Source organism: Etheostoma spectabile, chromosome 9 (genome assembly GCF_008692095.1).
Source record: "Etheostoma spectabile isolate EspeVRDwgs_2016 chromosome 9, UIUC_Espe_1.0, whole genome shotgun sequence".
NCBI classification, from domain to species: Eukaryota; Metazoa; Chordata; class Actinopteri; order Perciformes; family Percidae; genus Etheostoma; species Etheostoma spectabile.
Genome location: NC_045741.1, coordinates 24,913,735 through 24,915,579, shown reverse-complemented (window position 1 = coordinate 24,915,579; position 1,845 = coordinate 24,913,735). Strand labels below are relative to the sequence as shown.

The 1,845-nt window shown below is 41.4% G+C and overlaps 1 protein-coding gene across 1 annotated transcript in view; it reads right to left on the bottom strand.

Annotated features, from left to right (window-relative positions):
• Positions 1-1,845, bottom strand: part of bcl6aa (BCL6A transcription repressor a) — a 16,110-nt gene that overhangs the window by 7,378 nt on the left and 6,887 nt on the right. Inside the window, exon 2 of the mRNA XM_032526238.1 lies at positions 447-539. Within this exon, the coding sequence (XP_032382129.1) occupies positions 447-539 (93 nt within the window). The remainder of the gene's footprint in view (positions 1-446; positions 540-1,845) is intronic.

The following is a 1,845-nucleotide window of genomic DNA, read 5'->3' as shown; positions in this document are numbered from 1 at the left end:
GGGGGCCTTGTTCATGTCAGATGAAGTGCACACTTACTACAAAAAATATTGCTCATTGAAACGCAAAGTGAAAGTTTCCTGGATAATGGATTGAATGCATTGCTGTGATTTCCCCCCCACCCCCTACTATTTAACTTATAGCGTGTATAGGCGTGTATAAATGTTGCATCATTTGTCAGATTTGGGCGAGAATAAACAGAGTTTTTTATTTCTTTGACTTTTCAGCTACCGTGTTGTGTTTTGCTTGGTGCTCTTTTAGGTTGAGTGTGTCCCCAGCCAGATGTTTGGATAAAACCATGGTGGAACTCTGTAGATGGTCTCCTCGGTGCATGAAGACGGGGGCTGCTGGCCTGGGGAGGGTTAGGGGGTGTGTAGTGGATGACAGCCTCTCAAACATTGTGTTCATTTCATGAGTTGTGGGCAAGCATTTACAGTCGGTGACTCACCGTGGAAACTTTGCTTGTGGTGATTCCAAACCACGGATTCCCCGTCTTTTCTCATCCCGGTCACCCCTTGGCACAGCAGCAGCATTTGCTGAGCTGAGACACAAAGACAAGTTTATCCAATCAGTTAGAAGATAGAGTAGTTTGCATTACAATAGTGAAAGTGTACACGCAATTCAAACTCTCCTTTTTAAATAGGTTTTATCATTTATCTTCAGTAGATTTAATCTAGCAAAACAACACACACACAATCCCTAGTTAGATTGAAATGCTCATATCACTGTAAGCATCGGTGCTATACAATACACACAACAGCAACACACAGCACACGCCCTCGTCGTCTGTTAGGATTGGTATTTTTATTTTGCTAAATATGCGTTTGACTTTTAACACCTCCACACTTATTGATTAATAAATGTTTTCTCTCAAAAATCTCATGATCTAATACTTTGAAATTTGATGAAGATGAAAAGAGAAAGGTAAAATACATTTCAAAATGAGATCATCGTTTTTCATGTAAAATCATTTTTTATGTTAATTAACATGAAGAGGTTCCTCTAATTTTCCACAACACATTTTTAAGACTGAGATTTAAAAAAAAAAAGTCTTAAGACTTTAACATACTTGATACCAGTGTTATTACACATTAACGGTGACATGAGTTTTATTTTTATTTTTTGGGACATCCAGATCAATCTGATGCAGCCCCCCCACTCCACTGTAATGTAACCCACATTTCCGTGTGGAGTGCCTGAGCATCCGCCCATCTGGATCCGGCCTCCCACCAAAAAACACTCCAGGTGTTTACAAACCGAGGGGGGGGGGGAGAAAAAAGTCTCCAAAATAATTAAGACGCACGCTTTTACAGCAACCTCCGATTCAGCACTGCCAAATAAAGACTACGTTGAGCTCCAAACAAAGAGCAGCGTCAACTTTATTTGAATCCACTTGGGGGATGTTTGAGGCGCTCCAGCACAGTTATGCATAATGCACGGCCATAAACCATCCAGGAGTTGGGAGAGAGATGTGTAATTTACCAAGACTCCATGCTGTGCCCAGCTATAGAAGGAGGAGATAATTACTGCAAATCCTTGGCAAGCCTTTACCCACCAATTCCTAGCAAAAAATAAATGACCCACTTACACGGGGCAGAGAAACAGGGCCGGGTAGCTGATCAATATCAATCTGTCTGAATGACTCACAATATGAACAGTGTATCGGTTAATCCCTGATCTCCATTCAGGCTGCATAATGAAATAACGGCTCATGGTGTTAAGTTCTCGGTCCCTTTGTGTAGGCGGCACGCTGCTCGCAAACAATCAGCAGGTTGGGACAGTGATTCCAGTCTGCAACGGCCAGTAACAGCTGCTGCAAATATATATATATATATATATATATATAT